Here is a 15392-nt window from a genome sequence, read left to right on the forward strand (position 1 = left end):
ATATATGTCCATGCCACTCTCTCACTTTGTCCCAGCTTACCCTTCCCCCTGTCCTTGTCCTCAAGTCCATTCTCTAGTAGGTCCGCATCTTTATTCCCATCCTGCCCCTAGGTTCTTCATAACCATTTTTTTTTTTTAGATTCCATATATATGTGTTAGCATACAGTATTTGCTTTTCTCTTTCTGACTTACTTCACTCTGTATGACAGACTTTAGGTCCATCTACCTCATTACAAATAACTCAGTTTTGTTTCTTTTTATGGCTGAGTAATATTCCATTGTATATGTGTGCCACATCTTCTTTATCCATTCATCTGTCAATGGATACTTAGGTTGTTTCCATGTCCTGGCTATTGTAAATAGAGCTGCAATGAACATTGTGGTACATGACTCTTTTTGAATTATGGTTTTCTCAGGGTATATGCCCGGTAGTGGGATTGCTGGGTCATATGGTAGTTCTATTTTTGGTTTTTTAAGGAACCTCCATACTGTTCTCCATAGTGGCTGTATCAATTTACATTCCCACCAACAGTGTAAGAGGGTTCCCTTATTGATTAGCTTTTATTCTGATTTCAGAAGTCAATATGAAGCAACCTTATTCCAGACCTGTCAGTTTATACTGGTGAATTCTATAGCTCACCATAAAATTATCCATTTGTTAGTGTATTTAAGACAGTAATACAAATATTTTGTTAATAATTAAGCCTATATAAAAGAATAAATCTGGTGCCCAGGCATAAGAGTCTATTTGATTTTGCCTAACTGTCTGGAGCAATTCCACACATTTTCAGCATATTATTATGTAGCTTTGGGATGGATCATAACTGTTCCACCATTGTTCAGTTTGCAATAGTGATCTCTACATAATTATTAAAACAAAATATTTGCCTCTTCTAAGTCCTAGTTTCATGATCTGACTTCAGGGGAACCCAAATTGAAAGCCTTTCTTTTTAAGTTAATTTTTATTGGAGTATAGTTGCTTTACAACGTTGTGTTAGTTTCTACTGTACAGCAAAGTGAATCAGCTATACGTATACATATATCCCCTCTTTTTTGGATTTCCTTCCCATTTAGGTCACCACAGAGCACTGAGTAGAGTTCCTCGTGCTATACAGTAGGTTCTTATTAGTTATCTATTTTATACATAGTATCAATAGTGTATATATATCAATCTCAATCTTCCAATTCCTCCCACCCCCCTTCCCCCTTGGTATGAATACATTTGTTCTCTACGTCTGTGTCTCTATTTCTGCTTTGCAAATAAGATCATCTATACCATTTTTCTAGATTCCACAGATATGCGTTAATATACGATATTTGTTTTTCTCTTTCTGACTTACTTCATTCTGTATGACAGTCTCTGGGTCCATCCACATCTCTACAAATGACCCAATTTCAATCCTTTTTATGGCTGAGTAATATTCTGTTGTATATGTGTACCACATCTTCGTTATCCATTCCTCTGTTGATGGACATTTAGGTCTGACAGCCTTCTTCCATCTTCCTGTATGGAAGAAGTGTGAGAATTGGAAAGAAAGCGATAACATGATCTCTGTTTGCAGATAATGTAATAGAATAAAAGGAAACCCTAAGATAATCATTCTAAAAATAAAACCAAAATTAAGAGAATTGATTAAAGTAGCAGCATAAAAAACTAATAAAGAAAAATCAATAGTTTCATATATCCGAAGAATAACTAGCTAGATGATGTCAAGGGAGCGGAAATCACACTTGTAGTTGCAAGAGAATATTTTTTTCAAACTTAGGAATAAGCTTAAAATGTTTACTCTTCAAAGATGCAAAAGTAGACTGGAACAAATGTAAAGGCATCCCTTGTTTATGGGTAGGGCAACTCTACATCATACTTATGTTAATTCTTCCCAAGTTAATAAAGAAATTTAATGTGATTCCATTAAAAATATTGAGATTTTTAAAGTCTACTCTTAAAGTAGACTGTTGAGTCTAAAGTTCTTTCGGGAAATGAGTAAGCAGGAAAAGGAAAGGAAACCCAAAAACAAGAACAATGAGAGGAACTAGCCCTGTAAGATATTAAAACACTGTATAATTTCCCTATAAATAAGAAAAGCATGTTCACTGATACATAACTAGATATACAGAATGATAGAATAGGCAAAAAATTCAAAATAGAACAATTATATGTGAAAAGTTAAGTGACAGCTCAATCACTGGGGAAATATACTGTTTTAAATAAATATTTTTGGCATAACTAGATAGCCTTTTAGGAAAAAGTAAAATTGAATCCATATCTCATCCTGGATATCAGAATGAAATCCAAATTATCCAGATATCTAAATGTAAAAAGTAAAACTGTACAAGAACACAAGGATTCATTTCTTTATAAACTGGGAGTGAGAAAAGCCTTTCCAACTATGATTACAAATCCAGAAGCATCAAAGAAAATACTAAAACATTGACAAACTTGACTACATAAAAATAGAAAGAACTTTTTCAAAGCAAAAAAAGGAAAAGTCACTAAACAATTAAAAACCTAGAAGAAAATATTCTCAATTTATATGAAAAAATTATATAACAATCACCTAATTGATAAAGAGCTCTTAAAAACTGGGAAGACCATACACAAATATAAACTCCAAATGGCTTAAAGACTTAAATGTAAGACTAGACATTATAAAACTCTGAGAGGAAAACATAGGAAAAACACTTTTTGACATAAACTACAGCAAGATCTTTTTTGACCCACCTCCTAGAGTAATGGAAATAAAAACAAAAATAAACAAATGGGACTTAATTAAACTTAAAAGCTTTTGCACAGCAAAGGAAACCAAAAACAAGACAAAAAGACAACCCTCAGAATGGGAGAAAATATTTGCAAATGAAACAGACAAAGGATTAATCTCCAAAATATACAAACAGCTCATGGAGCTCAATATCAGAAAAACAAACAATCCAGTTAAAAAATGGGTAGAAGTCCTAAATAGACATTTCACCAAGGAAGACATACAGATGGCCAAGAGGCACATGAAAAGATGCTCAACATCACTAATTATTAGAGAAATGCAAATAAAAACTACAATGAGGTATCACCTCACGCCGGTCAGAATGGCCATTATCAAAAAATCTAGAAACAATAAATGCTGGAAAGGGTGTGGTGAAAAGGGAACCCTCCTGCACTGTTGGTGGGAATGTAAATTGATACAACCACTATGGAAAAAGTATGGAGGTTCCATAAAAAACTAAAAATAGAACTACCATATGACCCAGCAATCGCACTACTGGGCATATACCCTGAGAAAACCATAATGCAAAAAGAGACATGTACCCCAATGTTCATTGCAGCACTATTTACAATAGCCAGGACAGGGAATCAACCTAAATGTCCATTGACAGATGAATGGATAAAGAAGATGTGGCACATATATACAGTGGAATGTTACTCAGCCATAAACAGAAACAAAATTGAATTATTTGTAGTGAGGTGGATGGACCTAGAGTCTGTCATACAGAGTGAAGTAAGTCAGAAAGAGAAAAGCAAATACCATATGCTAAGGCATATATATGGAATCTAAAAAACAAAAAATGTGGGATGGGGAGGGTGGGAGGGAGGGAGACGCAAGAGGGAAGACATATGGGAACATATGTTTATGTATGACTGATTCACTTTGTTATAAAGCAGAGACTAACACACCATTGTAAAGCAATTATACCCCAATAAAGATGTTAAAAACAAACAAACAAAAAAAAAAACCAAAAAATGGCACTGATGAACCTAGTTGCAGGGCAGGAATAAAGAGGTAGACATAGAAAATGGACTTGAGGACATGGGATGGGAGGGCAAAGTGAGAGTAGCATCGACATATATACACTACCGAATGTAAAATAGTTGGCTGGTGGGAAGCAGCAGCATAGCACAGGGAGATCAGCTCAGTGCTTTGCGATGACCTAGAGGGGTGGGATAGGGAGGATGGGAGGGAGGCTCAAGAGGGAGGGGGTATGGGGATATATGTATGCATATGGCTGATTCACTTTGTTGTGCAACAGAAACTAGCACAATATTGTGAAGCAATTATACTCCAATAAAGATCTATTAAAAAAAAAAGAAACTGGGAAGAGGAAGACTAAATACCATTGGGGAAAGATGTGAACAGTTTAAAGAAAAAACTGACATTCTTTAACTTAGGAAAAAAGGCTTCATTCATAACAAGAGAAAGGTATATTAAAATTACTGAGAGTACCATTTTTCACCTATTCAGATTGCCCAAAATACAAAAACTTGAAGAAATACTGTGATGGCAAATAATAAGGAAACAGGCACCCTCAGGCATTGCTAGTTGGAGTACAAAATGGTACAACTTCTATGGAAAGGAATTTAACAATATCTAACTACATTGCCTTTGCATTTATCACTTGACTCAGCAATTCCACTGAAGATACACTTCCCCAAATATGAAATACTTATCATTACTTGTGATGGGGTTCAGGGCAGGCCACCCCAAAATACGCTACTTTGGGATATTGATTGCTTTGAGTTCAAGTTACTTGAGAAACAGCCAGTGCAAGATGGACTCCCTGACCCTGCCCTCTTTCTGCCTGAAAGCAGGAAATAAATTTCCCATCTGAAAGGCAACGTCTGAGCACCAAGACTTAGGGACATTTTTACCTCCAGGGATAGAAAAGTCATGGTGGAAAAGGCTATGTAAACTAATTCTGCTTAGTTTCTTCACTAATTAATACCCAAGCCTAAGTGTCTTTGTCAGTTCTTCACAAATTAATTGTTTCTTTGTCTAAAAAGTATAAAAGCTGCCTGCTTTGGTCATTTCTTTGAGTCTCCTGTTTCTGTGAACTCCCATATGTATGAAATTAAAATTTGTCTCCTGTTAATCTGTGTCATGTCAATTTAATTATTAGACTCTCAGAAGAACCTAGAAAGGTAGAGGAATATTTTTTCTTCCCCAATACTTGTCACAGCAAAAGATTGGAAATAACCCAAACATCTGTCAATAGATGCCTGGTTGAGTAAAATAGAGTATTATGCATCCATTAAAAAAATGAGGAGGATTTCTGTGAACTTACATCAAGCGAGTTGTAAGATATATTGTTAAGTGAAAAATGTAAGGTGTAGAGTATTATATGTGTGTTATGAGTTGAATTGTGTCCTCTAAGGAGATATGCTGAAGTCCTAATGCCCAGTACCTGTGAATGTGACCTTATGTGGAAACAGGGTCTTTACAGATGTAATAAAGTAAAGATAAGGTCATACGGGATTAGGGAGAGCCCTAATCCAATGACAGGTGTCCTCATAAGAAGAGGGAAATTTCGACACAGAGACACAGACACATAGGAGAGAAGGCCATCCAACCATACAGGCAATGACGAGTAATGCTTCCACCAGCCAAGGAATACTACAGGGTGCTAGTGACCACAGGTGCTGGGAGAGAGGCATGGAACAGATAACTCACTCTCAGGAGAGGAAGGAACTCAGGAACCAACTGTGCTGCCACCTTGATTTTGGACTTCTGGCCTCCTGAACTGTGAGAGAATACATTTCTATTGTTTTAAACCACCCAGTTTGTGATACTTTGTTATGGCAGCACTAGCAAAAGAATGCAATATGCTACATGTTTTTGTAAGAGAAAAGGAAAAATAAGAACACATATATATATACTCATTTTTGCAAAAAGAAATGTAAAAGAGCAAGCCAGAAATTAATAAAAAATGGTCACATATAGAGGATCAGTTGAAAAGGCCATGGAGAGGGTGTGTTTGGGGGCAAGATTTCCTTAAATATGTCATATCATTTTGACTTTACATACATTACATATGTTTTACATAGTTTTTAAAAAGGATACCATAAAGAAAAAAAGTAGAGGAAACACTAAAAGTGAAGACAAAAACAATCAAAAGAATCTGACTACCTAAAAATAGATTCTGTTACCACCCAGAAAAGAGAAATTTCAGTAAACTCTTGAACACAACACTCTGACTGAATATCCTGTGCGGGACATATTCTAAGGGCAAAAAGAACAACAAAATGATCTTAAACTTCTTTCAGTAGGTTTACTGTTAGTGGTAATTTCAGAATTGTAATTTGAAACTACATAATTGTTGCAAGAAAAAGCAAATAAGTAAATATGTTGATATTCTAAGGAACCAAGATTTTTAGTGTTTAAGAGAAAAGAAATACAAACATAAAAGAAATTAAGGAATGACAAACCTCTGATGTAATGTTAGAATTGGTACAAAATGTAAGAAATGAAACTATACAATGAGAATATATTCTGTAGCTCTGGCCACTGAAAGGGCCCCAAAGTGAGGGCCCAGGCAGCTGCCTAATCTTCATGTTGCAAAGGCCTGCTCTGGTTTTCTGTTTATGAGATTCTTAATCATTTTTTGGAATTTTTCATCCTAATAAAACAGTAAAAATCTTAAAGTGGCCATCTTGCGTGTTGTTACTATTAATATATTCCCTTATAGTATCCAATCCAGTGTTGTCCCTGGCAGAGACCACTCAATTCAAGTAATTGGTTGACTGTTTTCCCTTGAGGCTACCAGATTATTCTAGACTAACAGTTACAGGAACTCACAGTGCTGTGACAACAGACCTCATTTTGGGTGAAAGGTAAGTACATAAATTAAAGAGGTCTTACCTTCTCAATACCCGGAAGCTTCCCTCTTCCTTCTAGTGCATGGGGAAAGGAGAGCAGCCCATCTTTTGTCTCCAAATCTGCCAACCACCTTGTGCTGCAACCCTCCAGTAAGGAAGAGCAGGTGCCCCTCTCAGACATCAAACTTTCCATCTGTGACCTAGACTCCAAGGTACAGATGCCCTCCACTAGTCCCCAGCTTGAAACATACACACACACACACACCACATGTATCTTCTTTGATCACACATCTTCAAGCTACCACCTCATTTCACTGATCACCTGCATCACAGAATCATCAAAATAGTTGTCTAAAGACATTATTTCCACCCCTCACCTTCATCATCTCCTCAGCTGTCTCAGCCAGGCTCACCACCCCACTGACAGTGCTCTTGTCAGGGTGGCCAGTGGCCTCCTCATTGTCAAATCCAACCATCAGCTGTCTGTTTTCATGTCACTCAACCTTTGTGCAGCAGACCACACAGTTGATCATTCTTGAAACACTTTCTTCCATAGGATTCCGGCTTTCCTCCCTTCTCACAGACCTCTCCTGTCAACTCCTCCTGTCTGTGTCATCTGTGTTGGAGGGCTCTAGGCCTCAGTTCCCAGACTTCAATTTATACTCTCCCTGAGTAATCTCATTCACTTTTTAAGATGTTTTCTACTTGGAGATGAAGACCAAATTCATATATTTAACTCTAGTCTCTTTCCTGGGCTCCATCTGCCTGTTTTAACATCTCTACCAGGATGGTCTCTGGAGTTAGACCAGTTAGGCTTATATCCCAGTTCCTACTTGTATATGGTCTTGTGTTACTTAACATTATCCGTGAAATGAAAATGATAATAGTACCTACTTCACTAGATTGTTTAGAACAGTACTGGCACAAAGTAAGTGCTCGATAAACACCCTGTTTGTTTACTTGTTTGAATTCCCTGATAGAAGTTTGGAGAGAAGGAACTTCGTGTGTGTGTCTAATTCAACAGTTAATTCTCAAGGTCTGGCATATAGTAGCAGCTGGATATTGATTGAATTAATGAATCGATGAATGCATGAATACGTTCCTTTAAAGGAGGAAAACGCAATGCATCCACAAATCAGCTGAATTGCCACTGGTTGCCAATGACTTGACTGCAGGAGTCATCTCTGGCTTTTCACCACCTTCCCAACACTGTATCTTTGGAGTCTCTCTTCTAAATGGCCAAGTCCTAGGAGTGTGACATCCCTGCGCCTGATATCTGATAGTGTAGGGCATGCTGTGTTTTGTTTGAAAATGTGAAATATATTGTTCAGGCTCATCAATAATGTTTTTTAATTTAGACTCAGTTTCACCAGAACTTAGTAGAAACCTAGAAAGAAGTTCTATTATGTAAAGTATCTCTCTCTATGGATATATAGATATCTATGTATATCATATATCTATATATAACACGAATAAATTTAAGTAGGACAGTGAAAAACAATGAATTTTCCCGGTGGTTAGGGGACAGGGGCCGGGGAGAAAGACTTTTTGCCAAATAAAGAGTAGATAACGTGCACTGTAATAAAACTGCGCCGCAGAGCACAGCGAAGCCGAGCCCACCACCGGCCCGCGCTCCGGCCCGCGCTCGGGCCCCGCCCTGATCCCGACCCCGCCCCGCCTTGCACCGCGGCCCACCTCCGCCCCGCACTCCCGCCCCGCCCTGCGCTCCGGCCCCGCCCCACATCTCGGCAGCGTTCTCCCTGCCGGGGGAGCTCTGCCGCCCCGGCAGAGCCAGAATCTCCCCACGCCCGAACCCCTCCACCCCAGGCCTGGGGGGCCGCAGCGCACCGAGCGGCTCGGCGCGGAAAGATGGCCGCCCTGACGACGGTCGTGGTGGCGGCGGCGGCCACAGCTGTAGCGGGGGCTGTGGCCGGGGCGGGTGCGGCCACCGGGACCCGCGTGGGAGCAACGCCTGTGCCGCAACAGGTAAATGGAGGAGGCAGACGTGGGCCGGGAGGCTGCAGGCGCCAGAGGCTGGACGGGGCCCCAGGCTGAACAGGTGTGCTCTGCAGCGCGGCCCCGGGAGGCGGGAGGCGCGGTGTTAGCCTCCCTTTGCTCGGGGCCTGGCGCGCCAGCGTTTCGCTTTGTTCGCTTGTGCGTTTAACTGCTTTTACGGAGCCGCCTCTCTTGAGGTTTTGGAGTGGAGGAAGATCTGGGTGGAAACGCTGGCTCTGCCTCTTCCTAGCGTGTGATAGGAACATATTTAACCTCTCGGTGACTCAGTTTCTAATCTAAACGTTGGGACTGATAATATGCAGCTTCTCGAGCCGTGCACATTGTCTGGGAAGCCCCTGGTACAATGCTTGGTTGGAGAGAAATTCGGTGCCCAGTGACTGGTGGCTGCTGTATTATTGTATCAGCGCTGGGAACACAAGGAGGAGTCAAACATGGGATGGTCTGAGGCTGATGTGTTTCCAGAGATCTTCTCAGGACCCGTTTCTCTGCAGTGAGGACCAGAGGATCCCCCAAGGAGAATTGTTGGATCCAGTTGCTCAGGTCAAAGAGCACCTCTCCTTCTCTCACAGCCCACACCCCAGAGCATGGGCAGTTCCTGTCTGTTATACCTTCGGAATAAGTCCAGAATCCCACTCTTCTCACCACCTCACATGGTGGTCCACACCATCATTTCTCCCCCAGCAGAAATACTTTCCTAGTTGGTTTCTATTCTTCCACTCTTGCCTTCCTCAAGTTTTATCAACAGTCAGGTGATTGAGTCCAGTAATGACACTTGTCTGCTCAGATCCCTCAGAGTAAAAACAAACGTTTTTACCGTGGTCCACAGGGCCTCTGAGCTGCCCCTACCACCTCCCTGTCACCTCATCCCCAGTCCCCTGCTCTGAGTCGGCTGCAGCCATACTGGCTTCCTGGTGGTCCTTCAGACAGGTGGAGCACACTCCTCTCTCAGGATTTTTGCAGTTGCTGTTCCCTCTGCTTGGAATCTCTTTCCTCATGGTCTCATGGCCAACACCATCACCGCCTGCAGATATCTTTGTTCAAATGCCATCAGCTCAGTGATTCTTTCCTTGACCTCCCCTTACTGAGTCCCCCTACCCAGCACACCCTGTTGTCTTTTCTGGTTTTGTTTTTCTCCATAGCACTTATTACCATATAATATATTACATATTTTATGCTTACTCTTAAATTTTTCTCCACCCTGCCTGGGAATGTAAACCCTGCCCTCTATGAGGGAAGAAACTTTTGGAAGTTTATTCACTATTGTATTCCCAGTACCAAAAGCTGTGCCTCTTTAGTCCAGGAACATAGTAGATGCTCATTAAATATTTGTGGATTAGTCCAAACCTGAAAGAAGGCTGTTATGAGCTGAGGACAGCTTCTATCATTTTCTTCCTCTAAGAAAATACAGTGTCTTTACCTGTTTCAAGAAATTCAAGAAATTCCACCTCAGACAAATTTTCTCACACATCCTCTGTATTTCTTTTTATTATTCTAACTCTGGCCCAAATGTCTCAGGAAAAAAATATAAAATACAGAAAAATACATAATAGATATATAATTTTTTCAGATATATTTAAAATACTTTTAAAATCTTTTTTAAAATGTATGGCCCTAGTGTTTTAGTCCTCTTGGTGGCTCTCTCTGGCTTACTTTAGTTGAAAATGATTTGTTCTCCAAATTCTTATAACCATTTTAACCTCCTGGTTTGCATTTCTCACAAGTTGGCTAATACTGTTATTGATGCACACTCTTGCCGACTACAGTGATTCTCAGAGGTTTGCCTTCCTTGGTGTTGGACCAGAATCACCTGTGGAGCTGTTTCAACTGTGACATCGGTTTCTCACATTCAGCAATGTCTGGAGACAGTTTTGGTTGTCACAGCTGCAGGGGGACTGTGGGGTGTTTGTGTGTGCTCCTAGCATCTAGTGGGTACAGGCCAAAGGACAGCTCCCCCAAAACAAAAAATTACCTGGTCAAAAATATCAGTAGTGCTGAGGTTGAGACACCCTGCTTTATACCCTCTCACCAGTTTAGGGAAGGCAGAGCCTCATGACTGACAGTCACAGCAGTAGTGAGGTAGAATTTCTCAAGGGTGTTTGGGTTTAAAAAAAAAAACAATTAGAATCTCTACTGTACCATACTGTGCTTTTTGAGGAGTTTAACTATGTGTTATCCCTCTGTGTATTCCCCCCAACATACCACATACACATACACACAGACACACACACATACACACTATACACTCAAATTCTACATCCTAGCACTGAACTTGGATATTTGTCATAGGATTTCATGAATGAGTATTCCTATTGACTCTAACGGTGAAACCAACTAATGTTTTCCTGAGAAGAGATAATTTTCCTCATGATATTAGAGATGTCTGCCAAAATATCTAAAGTTCCTCTAGTAGCCTGCTATGGCTTCCATAACAAAATACCACAGACTGAATGGCTTAAATGACAGAAGTTTACTTTTTTACCATTTTGCAGGCTGGGAAGTCCAAGATCAAGGTGCTGTCAGGGTTAGTTTCTGGCTTGTAGACAGTCACCATCGTGCTGTGTCTTCACATGTGCATATGCAGAGAGAGAGAGTTTTCTGGTGTCTCTTCCTCTTTTTTTTTTTTTTTTTTTGTGGTAGGCGGGCCCCTCACTGTTGTGGCCTCTCCCGTGTGGAGCACAGGCTTCGGACGCGCAGGCTCAGCGGCCATGGCTCACAGGCCCAGTCACTCCGCGGCATGTGGGATCCTCCCGGACTGGGGCACGAACCCGCGTCCCCTGCATCGGCAGGCAGACTCTCAACCACTACGCCACCAGGGAAGCCCTCTTCCTGTTTTTATAAGGACACCAGTCCTAATGGATTAGGACTCTATCCTTATGATCCCATTTAACCTTAATTACTTCCTCCAAATCTAGGGCTTCAACCGTGAATTTGGGGGGTGATAATTCAGTCCGTAACTGTTTCCTTAAATTATTTTGGAAAAATTATCTTTGAAGTTTTAGAACTATTTTATATTGTGTTTTATTTTACAACCTCCATAGAGTGTGGAATCCCATAAATTTCTCATTCATTTTGGAAAGAAATAATGTACCCTATCTATGTACTTTAATACTTGTATATTATTTGTCCATAATTCTCCTCAGCCATTGCCTTTCAAGGCCGAAGACCATGAATCTCTTGATTGTCCTCTCAGATGCCCTTTCCCTCTTGATCTTTCCAGCAGCTGAATTATAACTTTTTTGAAGTATCTCTAGCAGTATCACCTAGTGTACGTTCTGGTTTTGTACCAAGATAGAACTGTGTCTTCTGTTTGATTTGTTTCTAATGACCTTCCTGTGATGACTTGTATTTTATGGCATTTGGCTGCCTGGAGTGGTCCTTCAGTAATAAGCACATTACTTTTCTGACTTTAAATTATTACTCAAAATGGATTTCCTCTAGAAGATCACACACATGAATAGGGCTGTGTGTGTGTGGTTAGAGTGCAGAATCCCCCTCCCCCCTCAAGGATAGTCACATCCTAATCCCCAGCACCTGTGAATATGTGACCTTACATGATTAAAGGAACTTTGCAGATATGATTAAATTGAGGATCTTTAGATGGGGAGTTTATCTGGGTGGGCCGATATATTCACAAAGGTCCTTGTAAGAGGGAAGCAGGAGGATCAGAACCAGTAGGAGAGGTAACAGTGGAAGCAAGAGGGTGAAGTTATGTGAGGAAGGGGCCATGAGCCAAGGAATAAAAGTGGCCTCTAAAACCTGAAAAAAAGGTAAGGAAGTAATAGATTCTCCTCTGAATCTCCAGAAAGAACACAGTCCTGCCAACACCTTAATTTTAGACTTGACCTCCAGAATTGTAAGAGAATAAATTTGTGTTGTTAAGTTTGTGGTAAACAAATCTTTGGTAAATTTGTTATAGTAGTGATAGGAAATGAATGCAACCAGAGAAGGCCTAAGAAGGCCTGAGCTCTCACCTTTGGCTGGTCTTGAAACTCTGTGCAACAGGAAGTGAAGGCTAAAGTAGAGTTTTAGACTGCTTGCCCGAGTACTGATGGCATGCTCCAGCATGTACTTAGACCACCTCAGCAAAGACTGGGGACTTAATTTGTTCAAGACATCTAAGAAAATCTTTGACCAACCAATTGTTCACGGACAACTAAGCTAACAAAACAGGGATTTCAGTACCACACAAACAAAGAATACAGATTTTACCGAATTGGTTCAGAAAAATGACTAAACAAACAGTGACAACAACAAACCTTGGAGAGGGGAAAGAATCTCATTTTCAGAGTTGCCACATTATATTATTTAAAGTGTTGAGTATTTGACAGACAAATTATGAGATGTGCAAAGAAACAAGAAAGTATGGTCCACACACAGAAGAATTAAAAAAAAATAGAACAGTAAAAAGAAACTGTCCCTTAAGATGACCAAATGTTGGACATAACAGACAAAGACTTTAAATCATCTACTTTAAATATGTTCAAAAATCTAAAGGAAACCATTTCTAAAGAAATAAAACAAACTATGAGAATGGTGTCTCACCAAATAGAAAATATCTATAAAGAGAAAAATTATAATAAAAGAATCAAATAGAAATTTTGGAGTTAAAAAATACAAGAACTCAATTCACTAGAGGGGCTCAACACTAGATTTGAGCTGGCAGAAGATAGGTCAGTTCAGATTATCCAGACTGAGGAACAGAAAGAAAAAAAGAATGAAGAAAAATGAACAGAGCCTTAGAGACCTGTGAGATACCATCAAGTGTCACAGCTAATGAGAGTCCCAGAAGGAGAAGAAAGAGAAAACGGGGGAAAAGAATATTTGAAGAAATGATGGGTGAAATATGAATCTGCACATTGTTGGAACTCAGTGAACTCCAAGTAGAATAAACTCAAAGAGATCCATACTTAGACATGTCATAATCAAACTGTAGAAAAGACAAAGACAAAAAGAAAATCTTGAAAGCACCAACAGAGAAGCAACTCAACACATACAAGGGATCCTCAGTAAAAACTGGTTTCTCAACAGAAACCTTGGACTCCAAGGGCATGGAGTGATAGACATAGTCAAAATGCTGAAAGAAAAGGACTCTCAACCAAGAATTCTGTGTCCAGAAAAGTAATTGTCTAAAAATGAAGGAGACTACATCAAACTAAAAAGATTCTGCACAGCAAAGGGAACATCAACAAAATGAAAAGCCAACCTACTGACGAGAGAAAACATTTGCAAGTCATATGAGGAGTTAATATCCAAAGTATATACTTGTACAACTCAATAGCAAAAAAAAAAAAAAAAAATCAGATTGGAAAATGGGCAAAGGAACTGAATAGGCATTTTCCTCAAGAAGACATACAGATGACCAACAGGTACATGAAAAGATGCTCAGCATCATTAATCATCAGGGAAATGCAAATCAAAACTGCACATTTTAGAATAGCTGTTATCAAAGGGACAAGAAATAACAAGTGTTGGTGAGGATGTGGAGAAAAGTGAACCCTTGTGCACTGTTGGTAGGGATATAAATTGGTTTAGCCTCTCTGGAAAACAGTATGGGGGTTCCTCAAATAATTAAAAATAGAACTACGATATGATCCAGCAATTCCAATTCTGGGTATTTATCTGAAGGAAATGAAAACACTAACTTGAAAAGATACATGCACCCCAGTGTTCACTGTAGCATTATTTACAATAGCCAAGAAATGGAAGCAACCTATGACCACTAATGATGAATGGATAAAGAAAATATGATACACACACACACCACTGGAATACTATTCAACCATAAAAAGAAGGAAATCTTGCCATTTACAAAAATGTGGTTGGACCTTGAGGACATTATGTCAAGTGAAATAAGTCAGACAGAGAAAGACAGATACCATATGATCTCACTTAAATGTGGAATCTAAAAAAAAAAAATTAAACTCATAGGTACAAAGAACAGGTTGGTGGTTGTCAGAGGCAGGGGATAGGGGCTGGGCAAAATGGATAAAGGTAGTCAAAAGGTACAAACTTAGTTATAAAATAAATAAGTCCTGGGGATGTAATGTACATCATGGTGACTAGTTAACAGTAGTTGCTAAGAGAGTAGATCTAAAAAGTTCTCATCACAAGAAAAACAATTTGTAACTCTGGTAATGGATGCTAACTAGACTTGTGGTGAGCATTTTGCAATATATACAAATATTGAATCATATTGTACATCTGAAACTAATATAATGTTATATGTCAATTATATCTCAATTTAAATATCAAAGGAGATTGGAATTCAAAGGGAGCTTGGAGTTTATCCAATAAAATATTTTCATAAAAATAACTTTAAAATATAAAGTTGAGACTTAAAGATATTAAATAATTTGCCTCGATTTCTGTTATTAGATATACATCTCAATAGGGGCTCTGTTTCCAGCATAGTGTTTCTGCCAATGAAACATGCTAACTCAAGCTCTAAGTGAGTTGATTTGTTAAAAATATAGATAGTTTTATCCCTTACAGCCTAGTAAAACCCAAAGACTTTATTGTTTGCCAAGTTATTTTTCATAAAAAACATATAAAATGGAAACCTAGGTTACAAAATTTGCTGCCACTAATTATAAGGACATCTTCACTCTATTGTCCCCAAAATATAATGGCAGTAAAATATAATGGATAATGGTAGACTATGGAAAATTGAAAACATATGCACAGGTCCTCTATTGGCTCCCATGTAAATTCTCCTAGAAGTCCACATCCCTGGAATTCACATAACTAGAACAAGTAAGTGCACTTGACCCTTAAACAGCACGAGGGTTAGAGG

General features: G+C 39.3%; 1 protein-coding gene across 3 annotated transcripts in view; it reads left to right on the top strand.

Moving 5' to 3' along the window:
• Positions 1-8281: 8281 nt before the first annotated feature.
• Positions 8282-15392, top strand: part of CCDC112 (coiled-coil domain containing 112) — a 30629-nt gene continuing 23518 nt past the window's right edge. Inside the window, exon 1 of one of the 3 annotated variants that reach the window (XM_033423787.2) lies at positions 8282-8569. In XM_033423787.2, the coding sequence (XP_033279678.1) occupies positions 8453-8569 (117 nt within the window). In that variant the 5' untranslated portion in view covers positions 8282-8452. The remainder of the gene's footprint in view (positions 8570-15392) is intronic. The other 2 variants (XM_004267466.4, XM_033423788.2) reach the window with 2 other exon arrangements.

This window comes from Orcinus orca, chromosome 3 (genome assembly GCF_937001465.1).
Source record: "Orcinus orca chromosome 3, mOrcOrc1.1, whole genome shotgun sequence".
NCBI classification, from domain to species: Eukaryota; Metazoa; Chordata; class Mammalia; order Artiodactyla; family Delphinidae; genus Orcinus; species Orcinus orca.